The sequence below is a fragment of the Osmerus eperlanus genome, chromosome 11, assembly GCF_963692335.1.
Source record: "Osmerus eperlanus chromosome 11, fOsmEpe2.1, whole genome shotgun sequence".
In the NCBI taxonomy this organism is placed as follows: domain Eukaryota; kingdom Metazoa; phylum Chordata; class Actinopteri; order Osmeriformes; family Osmeridae; genus Osmerus; species Osmerus eperlanus.
In genome coordinates, this window is record NC_085028.1 from 11,130,910 (window position 1) to 11,156,078 (window position 25,169).

Sequence of the window (25,169 nt, forward strand, 5' to 3'; positions counted from 1 at the left end):
CCTCCCCCCTACCAAAATAAAAACATGGTTCAAAGTTTGGCTCAGATCGAAAATCGCTTGTCAGACAGGTGTAGACTATGGTATACCAGGACCACAGCATACAGCGCATACACCCACCCAGACACACACCCACCCAGACACACACCCCCCCCAAGCAGACACGCACCCCCCCCAAGCAGGACACTAAAACACGGTTTAACCCTCTTGTTTCTGCAGACTTTTTCTGAAGGAGCTTTTCAGACAGAACACCAACCGCTCAAGCGTACATCACATACATTTTACCCTGACTACAGTGACAGAGAGACCTGCTTCCTCATTCCTATTCACATATGTGCTTCTAATGTTCTAGTGCTGACAAAGTGGGTGAGTTTCCTGTATCTCTGCAGCTCTCTAACCCCTCTCTAAGTACCACTACAGGAAGCCCTGCAAAGCATTTCGGGAAACACCGAATCGAATGCTGGACGAATGTTCTCCATTATAGAGTGAAAACCCTCTGAGAAACCTAAACTTGTCAGCAGGCCTACTCAGACTTGTTAAGAAACAAGCATTAACTAGAACCATTAACAGTCAAATAGAGCCCACCCACACTCTTAGTGCACTACATCTACATCTACTAATCAAATCAAACACTACATTGCTAATCAAAACAAACGTAGCAATCTGTTCAGAACAAGACGTTTCCTTGGTTACAATTCCCCCACATCCGCCCTCCTCTATTAACCCTCTGTGAAGAGGGGTCATTGTCTCCGGTCCTGGACAGTTCACTCGTGTGCGAGCAGATTTCTACCCCAGCACTCACACACACCTGCCTCGGCTGATTGTCTGATCCAGGAGTGTTGTGGCTGGGCTGGACTAGTCTGCCTACCCCTGCAGCTATGCAGGACCGGAGTCAATCATCTGGTGCTGAACACTCTGAGACGGCTGGAGATGCAACACAGACATCCAACATGTATGCTCCCCCCCCCACACCTACATACAAGTGCACACACACGTGCACACACACGTGCACACGCAACCTAGCTCCTAGCTAGCACAACTGGAGTGGGCAGTCGGTGAGACATTCATTCCATTATGATGAGATATTTCTTTAGTCTTGTGATGGGGAGGGTAGCAGGCCAGCACCACAGAGAATTCTGTCAGACCAGCGATGTAGGGTCCACAGACAGACAGACAGATGGACACATAGACGGACAGGCTGATCTTCAGTCAATCCGATGGACAGACAGACATACAGAATGACAATTTAGGCAGCTGGACATGATTGTAGTCAAGGGAGAGATGTTGTCATAATCTGGGGAGGGTTAGGGTCCTCTGGCTCATTCATCCTCTCCCTTCCCCTCCCCTAGACCCCACATGGACCAATAGCCTCTCATTTCTCCATGAGTGACAGCTGGATGATACGCTGTAGCTCGTCCTCTTCCTGCCTCCTGCGCTGATCCGCCTCTTCCTGCTCGCGCGCCGATATCTCCATGGCAATGCGGAGCTGCTCGTCATAGCTGGAGGGAGACTTCTTGGTGGGGGTGGAGCATCGGCTGGGTGGGCGGGGCTTGTGCTGGGGGGTCCTGCATGGGGTAGAGGGTTGACATGTTATGTGTAGGAGAGAAATATATTCACACAGTTACACGCGCACACATTTTACAGTACGAGAGAGAGAGAGAGCGGGGCCTAAAACAACAGAGATAGATGGACTAGCTCAGCCAGAGTCAACAGTCACATTGTGTGCTGTGAAAGCAGGAAGCTCTCTTGTCTCTGGTACACTGGAGATTTCTGCCTAAAACCAACACTGGCAAAGAAGTGGATGGCTAGATGGAGAGAGCAGGAGAGGAAAGGAAAGGAGTGGGCTTGGGGGGAAAGAGGGATAATGAGAGAACAAATAAAGAGGTGGAAGGAGGAAATGGAGGGAAAGGACGAACGCTAACCGTTCCAGACGACTGGGGTCACAGGAAAGGGGTTGTGCTCCTGGCTTGCTATTGGCCAGGGCCTCCCAGATGGTCACCTAGACAGGACAGACAGGAAGTGGAGAGTCACAACAAGAAGTTGATGAAAACAGACACAGGAACATTCTCTCTAGACTTGCACCAAGACCAGACAAACACTGTTCAAAGGTAGACAGCCCCCCCCCCCCCCCCCCCCCACAGAGCAAGCTAGACAGCGAGTCATTTCTATAACTAATCTCACTGTACTCCAGCCCCCAGTTAAGAAGATGAGTTTTGAATGAAGCAGAGTGTGTTCCATGACACCATCCTACCTGGTCATACTCTGTCCCCACTTCAAGGAGACTCTGCTGGATGGCAAACTGCAGCAGATCCTCCTCCTCCTCCCGGATGCCCTCCCTCTGTTTGCCCCCCAGCACACTGTAGCCCTGGGGGGGATCGAACACGCAGGGGGGAATCTCCCCACCTCGGCATGACGCTATTGGGGGCACACATGAACACATCAGGGGGAGGGTGGGGTCCGTGTCAGGGCTACGGACGCTGTAGGGATCGTGGGGTGTGTGTGCGGTGGGCGTGTGCGGTGGGCGTGTTCTCACTGGTGGAACTGGAGCTGGAGACACTGGAGGAGTCGCTGCCCGGGGAGGGTGTGTCTATCCTGGGGGGGTCCTTCTGCCCCTCCCCCTCTGAATCGGCTTCCCCCCGCCCCGTCACCGCCCCCTCCTCACAGCCGTTCAGGTTGCCGAAGGTGATCCGGGCGTTTAGAATGTGGTAGATGGGGATTTCTGGATGGAGGGGATGGAAAAGTAAGGGAAGTGACTCCTGGTGACGTGGCACAGAAGTGGGTGTTGACGAATGTGACCATTCAAAGCCATTTGAAGTCTGTCTGTCGGTCCTTCTATAAATATATCTTTCTATCTCTCCTCTCACCTATCTTGACAGGGAAGCCTGGTGGCAAACGCAGGGTGATGAAGTCACGGAGCTTGGCGAATAGAGCGTTGGATATGGCCATGAGGTCAATGATTGGTGCCACCTGCTCAGCCAACGAGAGAGGATGGGACTCACACAGCCACAGCTTGGCCTTGAACCTGAGAAGAGACAAACAGCGCACACGCACGTTTACATTTCACCCTAAAAGCATTCTTGTTCCATCACCAAATAATAATGAGACAGGAAGTCCAGGGTGTAAACAGTTTTTATAGCTCCTGTCCAGAATATATTAGCTTAACAACTGTCCCTCAAGCACTTAGACCGGGTTTTCTCTCCAACCAATCAATGTTTACAATTTGCACTCATAAATAATGACTGGTGATTAGTATGAGATAAAGTTGCACTGATGTCCATCAATTTATCAGTCTGTAGAGAAGTGATCAAGATACTTAGATAAAATGAAGTATATATTTATCTGTATTAAATAGCCCCAGCTGTGTCTATCTGTGTGTCTTTCTGTGGGTGTGTGAATGTCACCTCTGGGTCTTGGTGGTGAGTTGGCAGGGGTGGCCGATATCTCTGGTGCCCAGGGTCAGACTTGGATTGAAATACTCCTCAGCCGTCAAGGCCGTGGGGTTGGTCACAGCAGGACAAGCCATCTGAGTCACCAGGGCCTTTGAGGGTCAGGTTGATGAGAAGAACAAATGTGGTAGAGAGAGAGACGATGAGACAGACTGAGATAGCTAGTGAGTGAGTCAGTGGGAGAGAGGGAGAGAGGGTAAAAGACGAAGGGAGGGAGGAAGAGAAGAGACGGTTTGCCGGCGGAAGCCAATTAATATGGTGATCACCATCTTAAAAGACCAGCTGACAAGCCAGGGAGCCTGCCGCGGCCAGCCTGTAAATATCAGCCGGCATTAAAGACCTCCAATTTATGCCTTCATCTCAGCTGCGTGGGGGACAGAGATGAAGAGTAAGGATGGTGATGATGAAGAGAAGGAGGAGAATAATAATAAAAGAATCAATGGGGTTGTTGGGCCTACTCACCCCGTTGTTAGGGCCCATATGTTGCTCTGCTATGCCTAAGAAGGACTGCAGAGGAGTCTTACCACCTGTAGAAGATAGAGAGAGAGATAGTCAACACCCCTGACACTACATATTGGTACACACTTCTAAAATATGCAGGACCCAAAGATGAACAGGTCAGCTGAAGGCAAGAAGGTTGACCCACCTTTAGGCTTGGCCTTATTCTGGTCAGAGAGGTGGTCAGTCCTGGTCCTGGTGACCAGCTCCACGTTAGACGCTCCGTACACCTGGAGGAGAGGGACAGCGCAGGACAGAGAGACAGACAGGCAGACAGACAGGGAGGCAGACAGACACACAGACAGGGAGAAAGACAAACAGAAAGAATATCAGTCACAGTAAGTGGCATGTCGCTGAGTATAAACTGAGAACAAGGTCATGGCTAGTGGAGAACAGAAGTTCATCCATCACGTCAGAGCGACGCAACGGAAATGACAATGATGTGCAGCAGCCTGTCCCGTGTGAGCTACCTTGGCTTCATATCCGTTCACCATCTCGGTCTTCTCACTCCGCCAGCCCAGGATGCCTGTCTTATTCCTGAACACACACCCCCCCACACACACACCAGATATACACACCAAATAAACATGCACACAGACACACATAGCATATTAATATCCCATAGAGCCCAGAGACAGGCAGAATTGTTGCGTCCAGGTGGAGGCAGGAAGAAAAGGTCCTAACCCCGGGAGCTGTTCCTATCAGATGTGTGTCTATCAGAGCCTTGCCTGTCAGTGGTTACTTGGACACAGGCCAGGCCAGCTCTCTAAGCTGGATCTGAGGGCAGACTCTATTCTCCAGAGTATCACTTCTAGATTCATAACTGGATTACTGGCATGTCTACAAGCTAGCTGACTGTGCCAAAGCTACAGAGGTGACACTAAATAAGCAGGAAGAGATGATTGTACAACCCCCTCTACATCTCTCATTCTCTCCCTCCCTCCCTCCCTCCCTCCAAGTCACCTCTCCTTCCACCTCCGCCTGAAACCGTAAGGTCTGTTTCTACTTCTCTTCCTCTCTCTGCTCTTCTCCCCCTATCCCCCCCCTCACTTCTTCCCATGGACGCCCCTCTCTCCCTCTCCCTGTCTGCCCCCTGTCTCTCTCTGTTCAGCCCTCTGATCCAGACACCTGAGCTGCTTCAGGTGTGCCCCGCTCCTGTCGTCATCCACACTGCTCTGTCACCCTCTCCTCTGCTCGCCCGCTCGCTCACCCTTTCCTCTTTATTTCTGGCCACACTTGCCATGACCTCCTTTCAATTTGACACACCTTCAACACGGCACACTCTCCTCCCTCCTCTCTCTTTCTCTCCTTCCCTTTTCCCAATTGCACCTTGCATCTACCAATGACTCCTCTTTTCAAACTCTGGTACCCCCCCTCACTCTCCCTTTTCCTTCCCTCCCCTCCCCCAGTCTCTCACCTTTCAAAGGCAATGTTCTTGGTGTCCAGCTGGGTGGTGACCACGGCAGCAGACAGCCTCCCCGCTACCTGCTCCTCGCTGGGCTGCAGTGCCCCCAGCAGGCCAAGGCTGGTACTGCAGCCGCTGCTGCCACCGCCACCTCCCCCGCCGCCAGGTGAGGGCGCTGTGAGCGAGGACACACACAGGGTCTCACAGAACACCAGCTGTCTGTCATGGTCCACCTCCATGACCTCCGCACTGGAATCTGCTGGAGAGAGGAACAAACGGAGAGGAGCCAGTCAAGCTAGCAGGAGGAAGTGACATGACAGCGACGTACAGGCACACACTCACAGGACAGGAAGTTACAGGGAGGCTGAACAATGAGAGGGACGGAAGGAGAGGAGGAAGAAAGAAGGACGGGTAGGAAGGAAAGAAGTCCTGTGAAAACAGGAGAACAGAGAGAGACGCTGAAATCCCCCTCCCCCCCCAACCTCCCTTTGACCTCTGACCTTGGCCCCGGAAAATGAAGCTGCGGTTTCCTCTCTGCCAGGTCATCTGTTCGAAGCCCATCAAGGTGGTGTCTATACGCAAACACTGGCCACTCTTCCACACTCGGTAGGTATCGCTGGGGCAGATACGTGACACCAAGGGCACTGTGTCCCGAACACACACACACACGCATACACACACAAACACACACCTTAATATAACAAATGACCCCCACTTCACCCACATAATTCAGGAAGTTAGTAAGCCTCTGCCATGCGGTATGACAGGAAGAGAGCAGGGCTTTCAAACACTGATAATAGGAAGATAATAACATAACAGATGACCTACCCCAGCTAGTAAACTCCCACTTCATCTCTACATAGAAGTCCTGGGCCTGGGGGAGAGAGAGAGAGAGACAGAGACACACACAGAGAGAGAGAGATAGGGACAGAGACACACAGAGAGAGAGAGAGAGAGAGAGAGAGAGAGAGAGAGAGAGAGAGAGAGAGAGAGAGAGAGAGAGAGAGAGAGAGATTGAGAGGACAGGAGAGTAGAGTGGGGGAAGGCACCCCCAGAGGCAGGAAGAAAAGCAAAGGAGGATTGAGTGGGTAGATTAGTGACGGTACAAATGATGGTGTCCATCTCCGTCTCAGTCCCAGGGACGGGGTGGTGGAGACAGAAACAGAGAAGGAGGAGAGGGGTTCATAATTGAACAGTGATGAAGAGAGTTTAGGATGCACACAGATGTAAAAGGTGTGGTTAAGCTGTTGAGCGAGGCCTACTCTGACCTGCCGCAGTCTCTCCAGCAGGACAGGAATACCTGCCAGCCTCTTGGCAGTCCGCTGGTAGTCACGGTAATGCAGAACCAGACGCACCAGCTCTGGATCACGTGTGCTGACAGCTTCCTGGAGCACTGAGAGAGAGAGAGAGAGAGAGAGAGAGAGAGAGAGAGAGAGAGAGAGAGAGAGAGAGAGAGAGAGAGAGAGAGAGAGAGAGAGAGAGAGAGAGAGAGAGAGAGAGAGAGTGAGATGTACAGCCAGACAGCGAGAGTGAGTACGAGAGTGAGTGAGATCACTCTCTCCATCCTTATTCTTTAAGTATAACTTATTTTAGAGTTCTCTTCCCCTGGAACAGATTTCATGTTCCAAATGAGGGGGGCTGTCGCTGTCTTGGTGTGTGGGGTTGCATCAAATTCCCCTTTTTTGCTCTGTTAAATTGCTGCACCAGTCCACACTTGGCCGGTGGGGATCTCATTCTATTATGACTGTAACTGTTAGCTGCTCCTGGCATTCTCTAATCCCTGCTCTCCTCTCTCTGTCCCCCCCCCACACACATCCCTTGTGGTGTGGGGGGTTTGAGTTGTCAGCACCTGCCTGGTCGTCGGTCAGCCAACGCTGGACCTGGTCGCGAGTCTCCCGGTCCTGTCCTACATCTATAAAGTTGAATAATGGTTTTGGTGTTTTAAAAACCCATCGACACTGTATGACTATGTTTAGCCTGTGTTCTGCTCCTCTCTCCCACCAACCGTCTCTGGAGGAGGGGATCCCTCTCTGAATTGCTCCTCCCAAGGTTTCTTCCATTTTTTTTTCTCCTGTTGAGAGTTTTTGGGGAGTTTTTCCTTGTCTTCCTTGAGGGTTTAGGTTGGTTGAGGGGCAGTTCTTTGGGCATATGTGAAGCCCTCTGTGACATGCTTGCGTGTAAAAAGGGCTATACAAATAAATTTGATTTGATTTGATTTGTGAGAGCAAAAAATAGACAGTGGGAATGAAAAAAGCACGTCAAACCCCCCCCCCCCCCTCCATTCCCCTCCCGCCCCCCACCCGCCCCCACCAAGAGTGTAATAACAAACCCACATCCACACACACACACACTCCCCTCCAGCAGGGCTCTCACCGGTCCAGCCGTTGCGGTTCTGCTTGCTGACGTCAGCACCGCGCAGGAGAAGCAGGCGGGCGCACTCCAGGTGACCCAGGGTCACAGCCATGTGCAGGGGGGTTCTGCCCCGGGGGTCCAGGGCCTCCAGATCCACCTGGGGAGGGATGGGAGGGGTGGGGGGCAGATGGGGGGGGACAGAGAATCAGGGTCATTTCACATCTGATGCCCAAAGCGCATCTGCTCTTCTGCCGTTGCCGGCTTCGATGGAGGGCAGTGAGGCGGTGTCGAGGCTGAGGCAGAGAGGCGGTGTCGAGGCTGAGGCAGAGAGGCGGTGTCGAGGCTGAGGCAGAAGGAAAGTCTGGGAGGTGTGAAAGAGAGTGACAGGTGGGAGAGAGACAGGTGATAATTGAGCCATCACACCCTCACGTGAATAACATGGCAACTTGGCAACATGGCATGGCAACTGCACGTCTGCGCCTCACAGGTTAATCTGAGGCATGTCAGATGTTTTTCTTATTACGGAGTTAGTCGAACCAATTCTATCTCTTTCCCAGAGACACTGATTAACTGGCTGGCTGACTAACAAGCTTTCTGACTGGCTGGCAGTCTGACTGGATAGCTGGAGTCCCAGTGATCTAGAACAGGGTACCCTAGGGTCATAAGGCAGATCTGGTTAATGACAGAGTTAAGAAGAGTACCATGGTTAGGAAAGCTTGTTTTGCACTCCACAGGCTTTCTAGAGACAGGGTGAGAGGGGAATTGGGGGCAGGGTTGGGGGTGGGTGGAGAGACCGGTATGAGAAAGGAAAATGTTGAGGAGCATTTCTAGGTAGACATGGTGACATGGGCAATCCATCCACAATGTGCATCCTCATTCATTCCTGTCGTCTTTCTCGCCATTATCATTATGGCAGTCATCCTCTCCATCATCATCACCATCATCATCCTCATCATCATCAGAGCCCAATAATCGATACCCTGTTAGGCTGCTTAGTGAAGTTGTTGGTTTTATAATGTCCTGAGTTATGTTTTGTTCAGATACGTACAAAGTACAGTACATGCGTAGAGAGTTGTGTTGAGGTGTTATGAGAGAGTTGTGTCCTTTCTCGCTCTCACCCTCTCCCTCTCTACTATAGCGACGCCTCAGCCCCCTGCTTAGCAACACCTCCGGGGGGAGCGAGGGAGGAGAGAACAACAAGTGGAAACCACCAAGGAGATCCCCAGCTGAGGGAGACAGGGAGAGAGAAATAGAAAGAGAGAGAGAGATAGAAAGAGAGATAGAAAGAGAGAGATAGAAACAGAGAGAGAAAGAGAGAGATAGAAAGAGAGAGATAGAAAGAGAGAGATAGAAACAGAGAGAGAAAGAGAGAGATAGAAAGAGAGAGATAGAAAGAGAAATAGAAAGAGAGAGAGAGATAGACAGAGAGATCGGAGGAAAAATAGAGAGGGACCAAGGGAGAGGGGTCGAGGGAGTGCACTTCTGACAGCTGTGTGTAGGAGTGTGGGTGAGGGGAGGGAGGGGTGGGGTGGGGGCTGGGTAGGGGAGGGGAGGCAGTCAGAGGGAGGCCAGCGGAGGAGTCGTGGTGTCACAGTGCAGAAGACACTGAGGAGCCATTCTGGACGGTTACTCACAAACACAAACAGAGAGAGAGAGGGGGGAGTAAATATGTGCTCTTTCATTCCAATAGAGTCCACTGAACTAAGAGAAAGTGAGAGAAAGAGAGAGAATGGTGTCAGAAAAGACCCTGTGTTACACACACCTGCAGTTACTCAACAGCTATTCTGCACGTCCAGATGATCTCCCAAACACCTCGGAATCTTCTGTTCACACTGGCTCACACTACTAACCCCAAGACACAGTGGCACACTTAGTCACTCACATGGAAACATTGTGCGTCGGACAAACACACACAGTCACGTAGCAATACACACACATTCTCCATTATAGAGCTACAACACGGGTACATCAAAAATGGACATAGACACACACAAAGAGTTATACTTAGGGATGTCCCCTGGCCCTGTATCTGTGGGACTGGAGATGCATCATGCCATAAAAGATCGCTACTCTCACCCCCTCTCTTTTTCCATCCACCCATCACATTTACATTTTACATTTAGTCATTTAGCAGACGCTCTTATCCAGAGCGACTTACAGTAAGTACAGGGACATTCTCCCGAGGCAAGTAGGGTGAAGTGTCTTGCCCAAGGACGCAGCGTCAGTTTGCATGACCGGGAATCGAACTGGCAACCTTCGGATTACTAGCCCGATTCCCTCACCGCTCAGCCACCTGACTCCCCATCACCACTCCATGTATCTTTCCGTTCCCTTCATCCTTCCCTCTCTCAGCTCTAGTCCCTCCCTCTCTGCCTCACTTTGCGCCCTCCATCCCTGCCTCTCCTCTCCATCCCACTCTCCCCTGCCTCACTCTGCTCCCTCCCTCCCTGCCTCTCCATCCCACTCTCACCTGCCTCACTCTGCTCCCTCCATCCCTGCCTCTCCTCTCCATCCCACTCTCCCCTGCCTCACTCTGCTCCCTCCCTCCTCTCTTCCTCTCTCAGAGGCCTGCTCAGTAGAAGCTGCATTATTGATAGACATCTCTGTCTGTGGCATCTGCTGCTGCACTCTCTCTGCTGGGGCTGACGCTGCCTGGAAAAGTGTGTTTGTGTGTGTGTGTGTGTGAGTGAGTGAGTGAGTGAGTGAGTGAGTGAGTGAGTGAGTGAGTGAGAGAGAGAGAGAGAGAGAGAGAGAGAGAGAGAGAATCTCTGTGCCTGTGTGTAACGTGTGCATGTTTGCACGGCATACGTGCATCTCTGTACATGCGAGTGTGCGTGCGTCTACGCTAACACTACTTGGCAGCTACTTAAGCCAGCATCAATCTTTCATAGACACATCCGAAAGGTTTGCACCCCTGCACATGAGCATTCTCTGTCTCTGTAGGGGGTGGAGGAGGAGTCACACTCACCCCCCCACACACACACTCCCCCCAGCCTCACTGACTGGACAATCTTCCAAAAGACCTCCATGAATGATGAGGATGGTTTATTGTGTGAGTGAACACAGCATTTGAGGGGACAGCGAGGTTGTCCACACGGCTTCAACATGGCAGTTTAAATCAAGTCAATCCAAAATAGTCCACACGCTTGCAGATCTGATGCTCCAATCGCTGACCTACATCAGCCGATAAGGAACACCCCCCTTCCTCGCTAGTGATCAATGGTGGACAATGGAACAGAGGAGAAGTGAGGCTGTAAAATAAAGGAAAGTAGAGAGGCTGGAGATGAGGAGAGTGGACAGAAGAAAAGACATATAGACAGACAGACAGTCAGACATACATACAGACATATAGACAGACAGTCAGACATACATACAGACATATAGACAGACAGTCAGACAGACAGACAGACAGACAGTCAGACAGACAGTCAGACATACAGACAGACAGATGTCCTAGAAAGTGACAGCCTGACTCTAGTCCCCAGTGTTTGTCTTTGACTGCGACAGTTTGAGTTCCAGCCCGGCACTGGAGATGATGAGGATGTCATGTTGCTTTCACTGTTGTTTAAGTTAGAGAGTGACAGTGGCACACATTAGCAGACACTGCATACGATTGCATAAACAAATGATGTGACACAAAGCTGGCCTGTTGAAAAGCATCAAAACAATATGGCGGTGTAAATGTAAAACCTTGCATAAACTAGCAGTGAGAGGGAATAAGACTGTGTATGAAACCTGCCTGATTGTGTTGCATTGTCGGAATAGCAAAATATGGATTGATTTTAGTAACGGCTAACGATATTAAGGTTTGACTGTGGTTAACTAACAGGAGCTTTGAAAAGGTTGTTACTGTTTTGTTGTTTGCGTAATGTACTGGGAAGCGTAATGGTTTATGGAACCTTTCATGTGGCGGTGCAACTAGACAGTAATGAAATCAGACAGCACTTCTCCTCCATCTGTGCTCATTTCATTTCCTTGCTAGGAGGAGGAGGACGCTCTTCCTCTGCTGTTGTGGCAGGGGCGGGAGGGGATCTGCGCCCAGTTTATACTTCTCTGTGTCTTTTTGTCTCTCTTTTTCGGTTTCTCTCCCTAAGGTATCTCTTTCTACGACTCAAGAGTCCCAGACTCTCTGTTTCGACAGTATTTTTTCCTCTCTCTCTCTCTCTCTCTCTCTGTAAAAGCTTTCTACAAGTTAAACGAATCTAACCCAACCCTATCCCTTTCCCTGGTGACACTCCCCTGCTGTAATTAGTCTTTGGTTTCATGGAATGGAGGAGGAGAGAGAACTGAGGGAGGGAAGAAGAGAGGGAGGGATGGAGGAATGGAGGGATGGAGGAATGGAGGGATGGAGCACCCCAGAGGGGGTTAGGGAAAACTCTGACTGGATAGATGAGGTAGGAGTGGAAGAGATGGGAGTGGAAGAGAGGATAGATTGAGTTCTGAGGAACGAGATTGCAGGCAGGCAGGGACAGACAGATGGTACAGCACACAGACACAGGGGGCAGAAACACAAGAGAAGACTTAGAATGTGATTAGTGACTCTTGTCTCTTGGCCAGCATGAAGTCATACTGTTAGAGCTGCTGAGTTAACATTAACGCAAAGCTGAGAGCAATTCCAAGAGAAGAACGAAGAGAAGAAGAGAGGTCTATCTAGAGACAGGCTATCAGTCTTTAAAAGGGTCTGTTCCTGTTTCAATCAAGTCAGGGCTGTATTTCTGTGTCCCTGCAGTTGAGTCAAGATATATGGATAGGTTGCCCTGCACTTTTTTTGTTGTTCCCTTCTTCATCTCATTCTCTTTCCTTTTCTTTCTATATCCCCCCCCTCGCTTTCTCTCTCTCTGTCTCTCACTGTTGTTCCATTGATAGCCGATAAACAATTACACTCTCTGTGTGCTGGTGTAGCATTTATCTTTCCCTAAAACATAGAAGAGCTCTGTACCCCATTTCTCCTGTGCTCACACTCATGGCAAACACTTTCTCAGGTTGGTCCAATATCATTGATCATGACCTCACACACACACACACACACACACGAACAGACACACCAGAGCACACCATCAGTCTATAAAGTCCATCCCAGTCTATAAAACTCTGTTACAGCTACTTATCGGTTCTAATAATATTTGTAGCATCTGGAACAATATCTATACCTATTTACTATATGTAAGATATAGCACTTCATTGTATTGTGATAGTCAATAAGTGATGTACTGTATATAGGAGAGCAGAATCTACCAGCCCACTGCTACACCTTATTGACACACCTGCGTTGTTAGTGTTAGACACGGCTGCAAGAACAATGCAACCGTATGTATGCTGCCCAGCCAATCAGGTATGACAGCAGTCCACCTGCGTCTCCCAGAACCAAAGTGTAAACACACCTCTGGAAGCCTGCTGATGGAACCAAGTGAGGGCAGAATTTATCTGTCAGCAGTCAGTAAATCACATCCAGTGGAGTGGAGGAGCTTTATATAGCTATAATCAGGCAGGGCTGCCCTGTCTGGGGATGGGTGGAGGGCTGGAGGGAGGGCTGGAGGGAGGGCCAGGACTGAATCATCTCCAGCATTATACAGACTGTATACAGTTAGACACATTCCGTATATCAGGATGCAAGACGGGGCTGGGCAGAACAGGGCGATGTAGGGCAGGGTGGAGCTGGGTCTGGCCAGGGTGTGGTGTGGAGGAACTGGTGCAGGGAAGGGGCGGGGCGGAGAAGGACATATTGGGTCTGCCCATAGCCAAAAGTTGATTTATTTTGGGCCATATTTAAGGCATGATTAAGATTAGGGATGTCAAATATTAAGTTCTTTCCATTTAAATCAACAATCAATTAATTGTCAACTAAGTTTCAATATGTGATTCATTCAGAAATAGAAACAATATACACATTGTATAAACACTTCAAGTAGGGACAGACCAGACTGTATATAATGGAAAACCAAGGAAGGGTATGTGTGTGGGTGAAGTGCGCGACTTATTTATTTTCTGGGAGAATTACTTTATGCAAATATGGAATGGTATCTGTTGGATATACAGTGGAAGTATGCAAATTGAATTCCCTGAGGGGTTAAGTCAGTCTGACGAACGATCAACTCATAAACCCAACAGGTAACAGGGAAATACGAAACAAACACAGTGTACACACACACACACACACACACACACACACACACACACAATAGTATGTTTATATGACATGGGACTTGGAAGTCATATTTAAATCTAATGTCATTGCCAACTCACCTTTACAAAACGTACTACCCCTTTTCTACCCATTCCTAGCCTATAACATTGTAGTCTTTCTACACAAAGAGCTGAACACACAGACAGAGGCTCTCTGTCTGTGTTAGGTCTCTAATCATTGCCATGATTAGAGACCTAATCATGGCAACCTTACTTTTGTAAGCATGCAAATGCACCTGAGAAACTGCATTTGAGCATCACTGGGAGAAGTCTTCAACAGCTGCATGGAGCTATTTGTGGCTGCGAAACTGCAAGGTTCTCTTATGTAATACGAAGCAACATAGAAAAATTATTTACCCATGTTAGACCATCACACAGTAGGCAAGCCAAAATCCCATGATTCAACAGAACATACCTACAAAATAAAGATGCATGTTCTTATTTTTTCAAAATGATGAATGTACACACCATTTTCAGAGAAAATATTTACTCATTCCACAGCCTTCTACATGCCCAGTGTATTTATCGCCCACATGCTTTATGCATTGTCTCTTTATTCAGGAAATGAGGTGGGCTGGAGTGTTATAGCCTTTGCTGCAAGCAATCACAAGGCACACCTCATACACTCATTGTATAAATGCCATCCCTTGATGAATGCTAGCCTCTAACTGACTCATTTAGACATCACTGCATCCTGAGAAGTCCTCTCCCAAAAATCTGCGTTGTAAGTTTTGGGGATGCTCTGTTGCCAATATGACATCATAGAATTATGGCAAAGGCTGTGGGAGAAACATTTTCCGACTCAAACTCAAAGAAACAGCAGCGAATACTTTGAAAAGGATGCGCCTCTGTAGACCGTGGAGAAACATCGGTGTTTTACAGACTCTATTTCATTATCAATCCCATACCTTCATCAATCTCTCCATGCCACCTTTTAAGCCTAGTCCTCGAACTGTGACTCATTGCTTGTGCCATAACCTAAACCTAGAAAACTGGTATACGGCACGACCCACCCTAAAGACGTGTGTATGTCGCCGTGTAGGCTAATCCTCACCTGCTCGTCTGCCGATAGCTCTTTCTCAAGCTGCCGATGCTTGTTGTGCCACACTAAATAGTGGATAACATAACGATTCTTTTCCGGAGTTTTCTTTGAAGAAATCATCCTCGGTTCATAGTTCGCCGCCGTCACCCAGTTATTGTTGTTTGTCTCACTTTCAAATTGACTATTTGTTCATGTCGCGTTATCGTGACAAGACGTTTCCTAGGCGCACTATAAAAATTGGATTAACATGTCTCTTGCATCCAATAATATATGGCTATGTAAAAAAAAACATTATATTAAAGGCATATTGGCAACTCTACAACCGAACTCGGAATGGCACGTTTCATATCTAGCCTACCTATCATGCCTCTGGCTCTTCTTCTCCATTGAATACACTGTCTCAAATGTACTCTACTCCCATTTCTGCAACGATGAGTGAGAGAGGTGCACTTGCACTGTTGCGATGAGTTAGTGATGACAATCCGCAATGAAATGTAAGCAAACCTTAGCCAATCAGATGTAGAGGATGGTACTGACAGCGATGTGGTCCCTTGGGATATTATAAACTATGGATTTGACCATCATCCATTGGATGATGCATATTATTTATTTCAAATTGTAGCCTATACGTCTATTAAGACATCGTATTATTTTTACTATTATTATTATAGCATTGTGCTGTTTTGGGGATAATTACACTTCAGTGTACCACTAGCAAATAGCCTACCAATATTAGTGGTTGACAAGTGGTTCGTAATCCAAATTGTTCATTCAAAGTCTGTTCATTCAAAATGTTTATGTAGTTTGTGTTTCTGTATAGCCTTTTTTCTTTCTAATCTCGGGTTTTGGAGGCGCAATTCGTAATATAGGCAATGACTACGTTTTCCCTAAAGCCATAGAATAAAAGTAAAATGTCATAAAATGCATATGCCACGATGTAGCCTACGTGTGTGGAATGGCAACAAGATCGCAAGCTTGCTCAAATGTAATTTTCCTTGCGCTACCCAATTCCCACAGGCATTGCAGAGACCCGAACTGAGCGAAGGAAGGGAGTCAGTGTGCTGCGAATGACAGGTGATCTCGTTGTTGGCAATGCAGTGCACCAAGTGTGTTGTAGAGTACTCTAGATATGAGCTTTCTTAAAATATATTCACGGCAACATTTGTGACAAGTCTCATTTTGAGTTTAGGAATAAGGATATTAGACCAGGAAAAGGGCTACGGCAGATCGCAAGAGCCGAGGAGCACGTCGCCGGCTTCCGGGGATTCGGGGCGGCATCGGGAGATAGCAGACATCGCCTTCGGAAGAGCGAATAGCATCATCATCTGGATCAATACACCACTCCGACACCGGCACGGCTCTAGTGGAACCTTTCAAAATGTCAAGAAAGGTCCAGAGAACCGAAGTGTGCGCCGACTGCAGTGCGCCAGGTACGACAAAAACTATTAAACAATGCGTTGGGATAGCGACATTTAGTGGGACGGGGAGGCCTATGTTCGCTGTCACTGTTGCTGTTGGACAGTGGGATCAGCAGAGCAGGAAAGCGGCCCATGTCCCCAGGCCTGTTATAAACAGTGAAGAGGCGTGCTATGGCTGACTACTAGTCCGAATTAATTATTTAACTTTATTATCGCTAAATACTCTATTTAGATAAATGAATGTGACAGCGCCAGCGGGCCAAATAATGTTAGCTAATATTTGAGTGACAGAGATAGCCTGCTCGCTTGATCATTAAGCGGCTACTGGGCTAGATAGACATTTGTTTTGATTTCATGAGTCGGCTCAATCTGACGCTGTCGGGGTAGTTTTCTGCTCTGCTAGCTAACCGCTAATGGCTAGCTAGGCTGTGAAGCTAGCTAGCTTTGTATGCCATTCAGTTCATTCTCATATGCACGCTGTTTGAAAAGCGAAACTTCGTTTCACGGGGTTTGTAAATTTCTCCAACACAGATGCCAGCACTAACTGACATATTTATTCAACTGGCTAGATGGCTACAGTAGGCATAGCCTCAAGTAACTTTAGCTAGCTAGCCACTGTAGCTAATATATTAGCCCAGCGTTAGCTAGCTAGCCAGAAATGGAAATCCCTCCCCACTGTCTTCACAACAAAAGCAAGATAAACACAATTCAGCCTCCATTAGTTTAACACATTACTCTGCTTAGTTACGCACTGTACAGCTAGAGAGCATACAGTATAGAGGAATTGTGAAGAATACATTACTTGATAGCTTTAGCAATGTATGAATGATGAAGCATTGTATCTAGCTATGTTTGTGCAAGTACTATTAACGTTATTGTTCCATTTAAGGGTTTTTCTCAAAGATGTGTTGTATTTTCTTGCATCATTATTGCTCATTGAAGTAGTGCCCGTCTGACCTGGCCCCTTCCCTGCTGGCATAGCCTTGGCATGTAGCCCCACCTGCACCCATATTTAGGGAGGAGATGGGGGTGGGGGGCTGTTTGTGTTTGGGATTGGGGGGGGGGTGGGGGGTGGCAGCTGCTCTCTTCCTCACAGCTGCTCTCTGTAGGAATGTGTGTGTATGAGGGAGAGAAAGGGAGAGAAAATTGAGAAAGAGTGTCTGTGATGTAGATGGGGGGAGAGCTTGTGTGAGTCAGCCTCTGCTGAAGCCTTCCAGCTGATTTATGACCGTCCCTTTTCCCTACTCTGTAGTTACCTGGCTGCCTGGGCTCTCCCTCCTTTCAGCTGGCTCATCCCAGGCCTGTCCCTGCACCACCAACCCTCATCACTGTGGTTGTCATACCAAACAAACATTGTTGTCATTCCTATTTCTATAACAATGGCAATAAGAGCTGCCGCTAGCTAAAACATGAGAGAGCTAGCAACCAGCAAAAGGCGTGTAGCCTGTAGTGCAAAAAGGTCTGTTTTGACCAGGATACCACTGCCGCCAACCCCATCATTTAGTGTTTTCTGATATTCTCCAGGAAGCTCTTTGCGGGCCGTCCGTCTCTGGCAGACCCCTTCCCAGCTTTGTGGATGTTGCTAAGCTGCTGACAGCGTTGCTGGTCACAGCCCAGCCCTGGTCTGCCCCACCACACCCTGCAGCTCAGCACTCCACGGCCTCACACTGGGCCAGCACTTAATTAGGGGACACAACCTTATATTAAGGAACAAAAACCAAATAACCTTATAACTAATGTCAGACTTATTGGGATTTCGTAGTGTTGGATGACCCATCTGTCTGTCCATCCGTCTGCGTAGATAAGTGGATGAGTGCATGTGTCTGAAATCCCATCTGGACCATGCGCTTAGTGGAGCTGAGTGGTCATGAAGTGGGATCAACACAACGGTTTGTGTCGAACATGACAGGCTCTGTTTCACAGTTTGATTGAACAGAAGCCAAAATTAACCTTTACAAACATGCAGTAGAACACATCAACCAGCATTGCCAAGCTTGTGTTTGGGTTTAACCAATAATCTTTGATTCGTAGTCTGATTTAGGTATTTTCTGGGTCACTGTAGCTATGTCCTACAATTGTCAACCTGAATTAAAACGAAAAAGTTAATGATGACCATCGAGTGGTATGTGAGATTTTTCAAAAAACAGTTCTTAGCCGAACGGCTGTTCCAGGTATTTGTCCTGAAAGTCACATTTTGAAATTGTTTAATATTGATCAGACGTATATGTAGGCCTATTGATCTAACTATGCTAATGTTTTCTAGGCTGACTGTTTCCCATAAATAAATCCACCCCTTATGTGATTTGTTCTTTCTGCTGACCACGTCATACCCAACTTAATGGTTCTGACCCAAGCCCTATCCCAATCTATGTACGGTACTCTAGCATACAAGATCCAAACAGACTAACTGAGTTCATCAGATGACTACTATGCTTCAGCTGTGCTATCGGCCCTGCTAATATTATCCCAGTTTAAATGACTAATGCAAAGTGTGAATGCTTGGATGACTCTTATCATAGAGCTCCTTAGGGTCTAATTCTGATCCAGTCTGCAGCTAGTCTACATGACTAGACCATAGAGCCTAAGGCTTAGGCTGTCTGTGTGTATGACCTTTGAACTCTGGCCTGATCTGGTGTGATGTCATTAACCCACTCTAAGGCTAATCTGTGAGTCTCTGGTATGTACAGAGCTGCTTATGGCATTATTTAATCACAATAGGTTGTAAACTATAATATGAGTTACAGTGAAACACTATCTGCCTAGTGTCTGTCCCCATTATTGTATTCACTGAATCGACATATTTACTGAAAATGTATTATCGATATAGGCATGTCATTGCATTTGAGCTATCACTCTGAAATTACGATCTCTCGCAACATCGGTATAACTCATGCTGACCTCTTTTTCTCTCTCTTTCCCCTCCTCTGTCTCTCTCTCTCTCTCTCTCTCTTATGTTCTCTATCAGATCCGGGCTGGACAAGTATCAACCGAGGGGTTTTGATCTGTGACGAGTGCTGCTCTGTCCACCGCAGTCTGGGACGACACATCTCCATCGTCAAGCACTTGAGACACAGCGGCTGGCCCCCAGCACTGCTGCAGGTACCCTGGAGTAGAGGGGCTGGGGGACTGGGGGGAGAGCGGGCTGGGGGGCGCTGGGACTGGGGGGCACTTGGGGGAGAGGGCTGGGGGGCACTGGGACTGGGTGGCACTGGGGGGGGAGGGCTGGGGGAGAGGAGACCCGTAAAAAAGGGTTTGATGACAGATCTAAGGAGGTTGGCTTGAATAGGAGGTAGGCCTCCAGCATTGCTACAGCTACTTGCAAATTTTAGGGGGCAGGTAAGGTATTTAGGGGCTGGACCTGGGTATCTAGGGGCTGGACCTGGGTAGCTAGGGGCTGGACCTGGGTATCTAGGGGCTGGACCTGGGTATCTAGGGGCTGGACCTGGGTAGCTAAGTGGTAGGGCTGGGGCTTAATCTGAAGGCAGTGTCATGGAGGGTCCTGGTCCATTGAAGGTTGCTGCTGTGTTTCAGATGGTGCAGACCCTGGCCAGTAATGGGGCCAACTCCATCTGGGAACACTCTCTCCTGGACCCCGCTCAGGTGCAGAGTGGACGCAGGAAACCTAACCCTCAGGACAAAGTCCAGTGAGTGTGCACAACTCAACCTAGGACATTATCCACCCTATACATGCAATTACACTTGTGATTATTACTCTACTGGAGTGGGAAACAGTCAGCCTAGAAAACATTAGCATGGATAAGAGCGTCGGCTAAATGACTAAATGTAAAGAAAGTATGCGGGTGCAAACTTTTCTCAAAGTCCTATTCAGCAATAGCAAACCTAACATGCAACCCCCCCCCCCCCCCCACACACACACACACACACAATGTGTGCGACATCTAGCCCCACCAAGTCCGAGTTCATCAGAGCCAAGTACCAGATGCTGTCCTTTGTCCACAAGCTGCCCTGCCGTGACGATGACGGCATCACCACCAAGGACCTCAGCAAGGTGAGAGCCTACCCTAAATCCCACCTTATTTCAAGGGGTCAAAGTTCACAGGTCAGGGTGGGCTCTTCCTCTTTAGACTGGGCTGGTACAGCTTCCTACAGGGCAGTGTCACAAAATATGCACACACACACACACACACGAGACCCTTCACAGCCTGAGTCTTTCTCAGCAGGAAGCAACTTAATGACACCACAGGAAGTTCTAATGGGCTCCACTATGACTGTTGAACTGAACTAATGAGAGGATTCACACAGTGCTAGCCCCCTCGCCTCCCACTCTCTCTCGCTCCTTTTCGCGGTTATTTCTTTCCATTTCTATTTTAAGGGCAGCAAAATGTAACGCCGAAGCAACGTGTTGTCTCCATCTGATTTAACAAGCTGATCAACAAGGTATTGAGATGTTAAAGGGCTCGTTCTCTCTGTCTGTCTGGCCTTCTCTCTCTCTCTCTCTCTCTCTCTCTCTCTCTCTCTCTCTCTCTCTCTCTCTCTCTCTCTCTCTCTCCTCTCTCTCTCTCTCTCTCTCTCTCTCTCTCTCTCTCTCGTGCGTGCTCTCTCTCTCTTGTGCGTGCTCTCTCTCTCTCTCTCTCTCTCTCTCTCTCTCTCTCTCTCTCTCTCTCTCTCTCTCTCTCTCTCTCTCGTTCGCTCTCTCTCGTTCGCTCTCTCTCGTTCGCTCTCTCTCGTTTCGCTCTCTCTCGTTCTCTCTCTCTCGTTCTCTCTCTCTCTCTCTCTCTCTCTCTCTCTCTCTCTCTCTCTCTCTCTCTCTCTCTCTCTCTCTCTCTCTATCTCTCTCTCTGTCTTTCTCTCTCGTGCGTGCTCTCTCTCGTTCTCTCGTTCTCTCTCTCGTTCTCTCTCTCTCTCTCTCTCTCTCTCTCTCTCTCTCTCTCTCTCTCTCTCTCTCCCTGTCTTTCTCTCTCGTGCTTTGTCTCCCTTTCTCTCAGCAACTGCACTCCAGCGTGAGAACAGGGAGCTTAGAGACGTGTCTACGACTGCTGTCTTTGGGGTGCCCAGGCCAACTTCTTCCACCCGGTGAGTGCCTATGGAAGTACTCACGCACGCACGCACCCTCACGCACACACCACACCTTGTTTTCCTGACCGGCGTGTGTGTTCCTGTCCCCCCAGGAGAAGGGCACCACTCCGCTCCACGTAGCAGCCAAAGCGGGGCAGGTTCTGCAGGCAGAGCTGCTGGTTGTGTACGGGGCTGACCCCGGGGCCCCTGACATCAATGGACGCACACCCATGGATTACGCTAGGTACCACACACACACACTCACTTGTCTTGTGTAGTCATATGTTTTTGCTGTTTCTAGGAAACGTTATGCACAGCACAATACAGCGCGCACACACTGACACAAATATATATTTAAGCGGTTACTAAGTGCATACCTGTGTGTGTGTGTGTGTGGTGTGTGTCAGGCAAGCGGGCCAGGTGGAGCTGGCGGAGAGACTGGTGGAGTGCCAGTATGAGCTGACAGACAGACTGGCATTCTACCTGTGTGGGCGTCGCCCAGGTAGGTCCACCCCCCCCAGTTCCCCCCCCCCCCCCCCCCCCCCGCCCAAAGTCCGCCGATTCAGATCAACTCTCCTGTAGACCGTGGTTGAATTTGTACCTGTCTTACCCTCCAGATCACAAGAACGGCCATTACATCATTCCTCAGATGGCTGACAGGTGAGGCTCCCAACAGTTTGGAACCAATGATGAATAGTGATGCTAAATGGAATGTATGTGGAACATTGTGAGGAGGGAATGGGATTTCTGCAATTCGGTGCTTTGACCAATAGGTTGCGCCATGCCATTGGTCAGTGTGTGTCACTCTGGAGCTGGTTGGCCCACTGACTGACTGACTGACTGGCTGGCTGGCTGGCTGTCTGGCTGCATGTTTTTCTGCTGAACTAATTTACTGTATGAGGCTGGGTTCAATACACATGTTCAGACATTTGAATGAAGTGAGATGCCCTTGATTTGCTCTAGGTACATGCCCAGCGGGCTGAGCGGGCTTAAATCAGCTTCTCTTTAGTCAAAGTTCAAATATTAGAGGCAAGCTGCATATTGTTGGGTGTTGCCTACTTTGTAAAGAAAGCCATCTGTTCTGCCTTTTCCTGTGCTCTTGGGGATAGGCTCTCTCAGAACCTTGGCAGGAGTTGTGTTGATGTCGGGGAGGGTGTGAGCTATCCTTCTTTCTCTTTATCTTTTTTTCTCACTCATTTTCTGTTCTCTCCATCTTGCTGCGCTTGTGGAGCCAGAGCTCGTCCTAAGTGCCCGTCACAGAGGTATCTTCTCTCCTTTATGCTCCCTCTCTCTCTCTATCTCATTTGATCTCTCTCTCTCAATCTCTCTCTTTCTCTCAATCTCTCTCTCTTTCTCTCTCTTTATCTCTCTCCCTCACCATAATTCCTTCCATCCATTCGTACTACTGTTAATCCAGCCATTCGGCACTCCGTTAAATGAAACCCCTCCACACTGTCTCTGTCCCCCCCCAGACCCTTCCCACTCACCCGGCCTCCGTAGAGGTTGTTGTTCCATCTCGACAATCTCACCTCTACTTCACCCGTTCATCTCTTCATCCCTCTGTTTCTCTCTGTCCTCTCTGGCTCTGTGGTGGTTTGACTGAGTCGTGTCTCTCTGCTTGCAGTCTGGACCTCTCAGAATTGGCCAAGGCAGCCAAGAAGAAGCTACAAGCGGTAAGTCGTGTTTGAATTCCACTGGTCTAGAATCCTTGTGCATGGCCTGTCCAGTCTAGGGCGGTAACAGGGGAGGTTGGGACGCTGTGTGTTGTGTCTGGGGTTGTTTACATGTTCATATAAGCTGAATGAGCCTGCCTTGGGCCTCAGACAGAGCCCATGTGTTTATCCACTTTGCTCTACATCATTGTAATGCGTTTCTGCTGCAGCCTTCAGTGTTTGCCTAACTGTTTGGATACGTGTGCGAGACTGTGTTTCTCTTCTGCTGTTGTTTACTCTGCCGCATTGCTGGGGTTTGTCTTGGTCTGTGTGCATGTTTATCACATCTGTGTTCCATATGTTTTCTGTGTGTGTGTGTGTGTGAGACAGCTGAATAACCGACTCTTTGAGGAGCTGGCCATGGACGTGTACGACGAAGTTGACCGCCGGGAAAACGATGCAGGTTGGACCCCCCACCCCACCCCACCACCACGTCATCTCAGATCTGTCCGTCTTTGCCTTTTAGAGACATGGAGTCCATCCATGCTGCTCCCTGGGACACACATGGACTGTTTAGAAAAAGAAAAAAAAACTTCTAAACACTGTCGGCCGAAGGTCACAGGCCGAGAGGGAAAGACGTAAATAAAATGGGAAAACATTTGGAGAGAAGACAGTGATAGAGAGAGGAGAGCAGGCATTTTCAATAGAGGAAGAAGCGGAGTACAAGAGAGAAAGCGAAGGAATAAAAGGAGAGAAAGAGGAGGGGACAAAGGAGGAGGGTGTGTGGTGTGTAAGGAAGTGCCTCAGGAATTCTCGAGTGTCTCTCCTCCTTCACTCTCTCTGCCCCTCTTTCTCCCTCTCCTCCTCAGTAGTAGTAGAAGAAGACGCAGGTAGGTGAAAGACTGAGCGATGCACACACGTGCTCGCACACATAGAGGGGGCTGTCGGGTTGGCAGAGCACAGCAGGGGTTTTTTTCGAACACGGGAAATGCGAAGTCTGAACTTGGTCGTGAGTTTTACTGGTGCTTCTTGCTCCGCTGTGTGGGCGGCTGGACTGGGTGTGGGGCTGTGTGTTTCAGCTGAAATGACCTTGCCACACACACAGACACATACACACACAAATATAAATACGTCTTTCTTCCTTTTCTTCCTAGTGTGGCTGACGACTCAGAACCACAGCACTCTGGTAACGGAACGCAGCGCTGTGCCCTTCCTGCCTGTTAACCCGGAATACTCTGCCACACGCAACCAGGTAACAACGCACAACATTTTCAACTACACACACACCGAACTTCTCAACTACACACACACACGCGCGCGCACACACACACACACCACTAGTCAACTACACACACACAACTGGGCAACAACAAACATAAGCACTCACACACAACTAGGCCAGAATACACACAACCAGGTAACAACAACACACACACACACGTGCGGTGGGATGGAGACAGCGGCACTAGACATGTGACGTCTCTGACGAGGCTGCTCGGTGGGGCCGGACGGCTCCACCCACAGGACGCCTCCAAAACCCCGCAGCACAAGAGGAGAACACAAGGGCGGGCGAGGACAGAGATGAAGCGTGGTCTGAGACGGAGAGAGAGGGATGAAAGCAGGTTTCCATAAATAGAATTCGAGGCGATGGGACGTCTGAGGTCTGGCCAGTGGGACAGGGAGCAGAGCGAAAGAGACAGGAGGGAAGGATGGGAGGGGCGAGGGAGAGGGAGAGAGAAAGTTGCCCAGCGGTGTGAGTGATGAATGTTTTTTACCTTGGAAAAGGAGGGATGTTCAGCTGACGTGTGTGTGTGTGTGTGTGTGTGGTATTGTAGAGAGAGATCTACAGAGTGTGCGTTTCCACCAGCTTTGTCTTTTATCTCTACTCTCTGTGCTCAGTTGGGTGGTGCTCAGTTGGGTGCCTCATTAGTGGAGACCTTGACCTTTACACTCGCACACACTCATCCAGTGTGATGACCGTTGTGGTCAGCTGCCGTTAGACGTCTAGGTGCCTGTTTCTGTTTCACTGTGTTTACAATGGAAACCACATGGATGGAAAACTGGCCTTTTGTCCACTTATGCAAACTCAAGCATACTAATTGCGAGGTACAACTCGGTGTGGGTCTGTGTGTGGGTCTGTGTGTGGGTCTGTGTGTGGGT

General features: G+C 49.0%; 2 protein-coding genes across 3 annotated transcripts in view; one reads left to right on the forward strand and one right to left on the reverse strand.

Moving 5' to 3' along the window:
- Window positions 1-144: 144 nt before the first annotated feature.
- On the reverse strand, window positions 145-15,367 carry ankrd13b (ankyrin repeat domain 13B). 2 transcript variants are annotated; one of them, XM_062472443.1, is made up of 15 exons: window positions 14,936-15,367; window positions 7,720-7,855; window positions 6,615-6,739; window positions 6,175-6,220; window positions 5,847-5,990; window positions 5,359-5,602; window positions 4,412-4,478; window positions 4,090-4,171; window positions 3,906-3,970; window positions 3,399-3,535; window positions 2,862-3,019; window positions 2,531-2,716; window positions 2,249-2,412; window positions 1,920-1,996; window positions 145-1,562 (listed from the first exon to the last, which is right to left on the reverse strand). In XM_062472443.1, exons 1-15 carry the CDS (start codon window positions 15,041-15,043, stop codon window positions 1,370-1,372), a joined length of 1,932 nt encoding a protein of 643 aa, XP_062328427.1. In that variant the 5' UTR covers window positions 15,044-15,367; the 3' UTR covers window positions 145-1,369. The 2 variants fall into 2 exon arrangements, with proteins under 2 accessions (XP_062328427.1, XP_062328426.1); XM_062472442.1 differs by having other exon boundaries at window positions 5,359-5,605.
- Window positions 15,368-15,939: 572 nt separating this feature from the next.
- The window catches only part of git1 (G protein-coupled receptor kinase interacting ArfGAP 1), a 16,003-nt gene continuing 6,773 nt past the window's right edge, over window positions 15,940-25,169 (forward strand). Inside the window, 13 exon segments of the mRNA XM_062473254.1 lie at window positions 15,940-16,353; window positions 19,307-19,440; window positions 19,873-19,985; window positions 20,245-20,350; window positions 21,288-21,347; window positions 21,349-21,375; window positions 21,471-21,601; window positions 21,765-21,859; window positions 21,975-22,017; window positions 22,593-22,619; window positions 22,982-23,030; window positions 23,400-23,472; window positions 24,164-24,261. Of these exon segments, the coding sequence (XP_062329238.1) occupies window positions 16,302-16,353; window positions 19,307-19,440; window positions 19,873-19,985; window positions 20,245-20,350; window positions 21,288-21,347; window positions 21,349-21,375; window positions 21,471-21,601; window positions 21,765-21,859; window positions 21,975-22,017; window positions 22,593-22,619; window positions 22,982-23,030; window positions 23,400-23,472; window positions 24,164-24,261 (1,008 nt within the window). The 5' untranslated portion in view covers window positions 15,940-16,301.

Bases quoted from the DNA above. Each gene is read 5' to 3' on its own strand.
- ankrd13b (XM_062472442.1), bottom strand. From the start codon at position 15,043: ATGATTTCTTCAAAGAAAACTCCGGAAAAGAATCGTTATGTTATCCAC. The intron at 6,221-6,614 runs GTCAGAGTAGGC...TCTCTCCCCCAG, and splicing joins TGCTGGAGAGACTGCGGCAG to GCCCAGGACTTCTATGTAGA. The intron at 2,717-2,861 runs GTGAGAGGAGAG...CCCTCCATCCAG, and splicing joins AGGCTTCCCTGTCAAGATAG to AAATCCCCATCTACCACATT.